This window comes from Delphinus delphis, chromosome 10 (genome assembly GCF_949987515.2).
Source record: "Delphinus delphis chromosome 10, mDelDel1.2, whole genome shotgun sequence".
Lineage (NCBI taxonomy): Eukaryota > Metazoa > Chordata > Mammalia > Artiodactyla > Delphinidae > Delphinus > Delphinus delphis.
Window position 1 is genome coordinate 52359777 of NC_082692.2, and position 1705 is coordinate 52361481.

The 1705-nt window shown below is 46.7% G+C and overlaps 1 protein-coding gene across 1 annotated transcript; it reads right to left on the reverse strand.

The window, feature by feature from the left end:
- Window positions 1-995: 995 nt before the first annotated feature.
- Window positions 996-1454, reverse strand: LOC132431616 (transcription elongation factor A protein-like 4). Its single transcript, XM_060021374.1, has one exon. It carries the CDS (start codon window positions 1452-1454, stop codon window positions 996-998), a length of 459 nt encoding a protein of 152 aa, XP_059877357.1.
- Window positions 1455-1705: the final 251 nt, after the last annotated feature.

Genomic DNA, 1705 nt, shown 5'->3' on the forward strand with positions numbered 1-1705 from the left:
ACCCCACCCTGCTTGCCATACATAAGTTGCCCCCTACAGCTCTCGCTTGCTGTTACTGTCCTTGGGTGCAACCCCTGTGTGGCCTGCCTCATAGCCTTCTCTCATTTTAAGCTGTAAGTAACAGGTCTGACACCAAATTCTGGATGCTTTATCACCTCTGCTCTGCAGCAGAGGTCCATGGAGCTCCTCCTGTAGGCCTTGGGAGTTTTTGCCTTCCAGTGTCAGACACGCTGGGTGGCTACGGTACCTGTGGCCTGGGGATTGTATTTTGATGTCTTTGGTCGTGAAATAAGGTTTGGTCCACTAGGAGGCGCTGTAGGCTCACGCTATCGCTTTGTTTCTTGCTGAAGGTCTGTGCTGTGCAGCATATGACATACCACCTTGCTTTGGGGGTGAGTTTGCTCTGGGTATTTTTTTGTTGGTCACCTTCTCTCTGGTCAGGTTTCAGAAACTTAGCTCAATAAAAGATATTGTCCATGAAAATGTCAGGAGGGTAGGCGTTAGCCCTGACTGTGTCTCTGGCTGTGTTGCCTTGAGTGCACCACCTCCCTTCTCTGGATTCTTTTTTTTTTTTTTTTAAACCACTGTTAATCTTTTAGTAGACACAGCTTTCCGAGTTTTTTCTGTACATGGATCACTAGGTAAGTATCTTTGTAGTTTTACAAAAATGGACTGATGCCGTATATATGGTTCTGAAAACTGGTTTTTAAAACATTTTACAATGCACCATAAACATTTTTCCATGCAATGGATGAAAATCTGCTACTGAAACACACAGGGCTGCAGTTGGATAAAGAGAGTGACACCTAAAGCATAGTATTAGCATAAGGTTAAATAAAGCATAGGGCCTTGCAAATGCCTGCCAGGGGCACTACACAAAAGGAATGTCTTCAAAGCCCCTTTGTGGGGCCCTGCAGCCACCCCTGAGTTCCCTTGGGCCCCTCGGGTGGAAGGGGTCCTGTAAACTTTTTTGCATCCAATTTCTGTCTGGTTTTCTACACCTCATCCTCCACCCTGGCCATCTCATCAAATTCTCTTATCATCGCTTCATTGCTCAAATGCATATCGTGTATGGCCTCCTTGTATTCCTTGAGACACTGAGCCAGCCCCTTGTTGGTTTTTCTTTTGGCCTTCCTGGGTACATCATCCCCAGCTGGGCACTTTCCTGCAGCCCTTGGTTTGCTGGCTGGCTTTTCTTCTTTTGGCTTTCCCTCGCTCACTGGCTTTCCCTCACTTACGGCCTTTCCCTCGCTCACTGGCTTTCCCTCACTCTCTGGATTTCCTTCTTTTGGCTTTGCCTCACTCTCTGGCTTTTCCTTATCCTTTAGTACTTCCTCATCTTCTGTCTTTCCCCTGAGATCTGTCCTTCCCTTGTTTTCTAACTTTTCCTTGTCTTCCACAGTACAAGCTACTCCCAGCTTTCCCGCAACCAGTGGCTGTTCTTTGTTTTCCATCTTGCCTTGGTCCTCAGGCTTTCCTTCATTTTCACTGCGAGGATTCAGGACAGGTTCCTCCTCTTTCTCTAGCCCAGTAGAGCACTGGGAACAACAGACACGTACACCTGAAAGAACCTGGAGCAACAATTAGGGGCTCCCAGACGGCGCTGGGTCCGACAGCAGGCTTCTCTGGATTCTTAAAATTTCATCCTTTATTCTTTTTTTTTTTTTTTTTTGGTGGGTGGGGATATTGTTTAGTTTTGAATCCC